Source organism: Echinops telfairi, unplaced genomic scaffold (genome assembly GCF_000313985.2).
Source record: "Echinops telfairi isolate 266 unplaced genomic scaffold, ASM31398v2 ScPeMD7_70;HRSCAF=299, whole genome shotgun sequence".
In the NCBI taxonomy this organism is placed as follows: Eukaryota; Metazoa; Chordata; class Mammalia; order Afrosoricida; family Tenrecidae; genus Echinops; species Echinops telfairi.
Genome location: NW_022103968.1, coordinates 19,171,865 through 19,173,955, shown reverse-complemented (window position 1 = coordinate 19,173,955; position 2,091 = coordinate 19,171,865). Strand labels below are relative to the sequence as shown.

The 2,091-nt window shown below is 52.5% G+C and overlaps 1 protein-coding gene across 1 annotated transcript; it reads right to left on the bottom strand.

Annotated features, from left to right (window-relative positions):
* Positions 1 to 1,405: 1,405 nt before the first annotated feature.
* On the bottom strand, positions 1,406 to 1,874 carry LOC101661910 (tubulin beta chain). Its single transcript, XM_004701287.2, has one exon. The coding sequence runs from the start codon at positions 1,872 to 1,874 to the stop codon at positions 1,488 to 1,490; it is 387 nt and encodes a 128-aa protein (XP_004701344.1). The 3' UTR covers positions 1,406 to 1,487.
* Positions 1,875 to 2,091: the final 217 nt, after the last annotated feature.

The following is a 2,091-nucleotide window of genomic DNA, read 5'->3' as shown; positions in this document are numbered from 1 at the left end:
CAAAGCAAGTTCCAAGTCAGTCCTGAGACAAGGGATGGAGACATAGGGCCCTCCTAGGTGTTGATAAGGGGAGCTGTTCTGGTCCCTCTACATCCCTGCAGTCGTTATTTCCCTGTGCACAGTTGCCTGGCCAATGTGCATTTGATACCTACCTATGTGGTGAAAAAGTGAGTGAATGGATAATCAGAGGAGAAGCTACACCAGAGAGGAGAGATGACTGCAGCAAGCGAGCGGCATAATCAGGGCCAGAAACGAGCTCTTCTGGTACCACGTCCTGCCTCTTCCCATTATCCTAACCTGCATAGACAGCTGCCGGAGGTGGGGCTGAATTCTCCAAATTATTGCCTCATTCCTCAGCTTCCTCTGAGCTCTGAAGAGGTGTCTATAAGGCCAGGACCGTCTGCATCTGCTTCCTGGAGAATCTGGGATGGGGAGAGGGAACCCTTCTCATTTCCCTGGGCGTGACGCATCACAAAAACAGTCCGAGCACTGGCAGAGCTTGTGCCATCCGATGGGATGTGGGGCAGGGCAAGGTGGGATGGCAGAGAAAAAGGCAGTCTCTGGTATATAGCTTTGGTTCAATGCCATCCAGTCCATTCCAACTGGCATCGACCTATGTAGAGCGGAGCGAAACACTGCCTGGCTCTGGGCCAGCCCCAGAGTCCTTGCTGTGTCTGAGCCCATTGCTAGAGCCACCGGGTCAGTCTATCTCCATGAGGTGCTTCCTCTTTTCCACCGATCCCCTACTTTGTCCATCATGATGTCCTTCAGGAGCCGGACCCTTCTGTACATGAGCCAAAGGCTCTCCATCCTTGCTTCTAAAAATAATTTCTGGCTGTACTCCCCCCAAAACAGATGTGTCCATTCTTCTAGCAACCCATGGGATATTTAGTAGCCTTCGTTAAGACCATCATTCAAACGGATCGATTCTTCTTTGGTTCTCCTTGTCCGTTGTCCCACTTGCCCATGCAGAGGAGGCAATTGCAAACACCAGGCCTTGGGTCAGATGTCCCTTAGTCCTTAAAAGTGACTCCTTTGCTTTTGAACCCTTGAAAAGGTCACTCGCTGCAGGTTTTCCTGATGCAATCAGTTGATTGAATCCCTGGCTGCAGCTTCCATGGCCATGAATCGTGGATCCAAATAAAATCAAAACCTTGACAACCTTAATATTTTCTCCATTTACTTTGATGTTTCTTTCCGGTCCAATTAGGAGGATTTTGTTTTATGTTGAGGGGTCATCCCTACTGAAGACTGTGCTCTTTGGTCTTCATCGTTCGTGCTTCAAGTCTTGGCTTTCAGGAAGCAGGATTGTGTCGTCGGCGGTTGGTAATGAGGCCTCTTTCCAACCTCCTGTCTTGCTCTGTGTGTGTGAGTGTGATGTGAGACAGAAGGACAGCAAGTGCAGGACAGTGAGACGTGTACACTGACAGGCTGAGAGTGAATAAAGAGTTCACACCGCTAATGCTTCTGCTTCCCTGCCGGCCGCCCTACGCCACTTCCTCCTCGGCCTCCTCCTCAAACTCGCCCTCCTCCTCGGCCGTGGCGTCCTGGTACTGCTGGTACTCGGACACCAGGTCATTCATGTTGCTCTCGGCCTCGGTGAACTCCATCTCGTCCATGCCCTCGCCCGTGTACCAGTGCAGGAAGGCCTTGCGCCGGAACATGGCAGTGAACTGCTCGGAGATGCGCTTGAACAGCTCCTGGATGGCCGTGCTGTTGCCGATGAAAGTGGCCGACATCTTGAGGCCTCGGGGCGGGATGTCGCACACGGCCGTCTTGACGTTGTTGGGGATCCACTCCACGAAGTAGCTGCTGTCAGGATCACAGGTTGTTAATGAGGCCTCTTTCCAACCTCCTGTCTTGCTCTGCTTCATGTTGTTCATCTACCACTGCTGCTGGCACCTGGTTTTAGCTGAAACAAACGGGCTCTCCCGATGCCTAGGCCACATTCCCTTGTGTCTCCTTGTCACAGCTAGTATGGCTGGATGGAGATCACACCACTGGGGTCTCCTCCCGACAAGGTACCCTCCATCTCCTTCCTCTCCTCCTCCTTCACTGCCCTGTCCTCACCACTCCCCTCTAGTTCAAGCC

Coding starts and splice junctions, on each gene's coding strand:
- LOC101661910 (XM_004701287.2), bottom strand. CDS start 1,874: ATGAAGCAGAGCAAGACAGGAGGTTGGAAAGAGGCCTCATTAACAACC.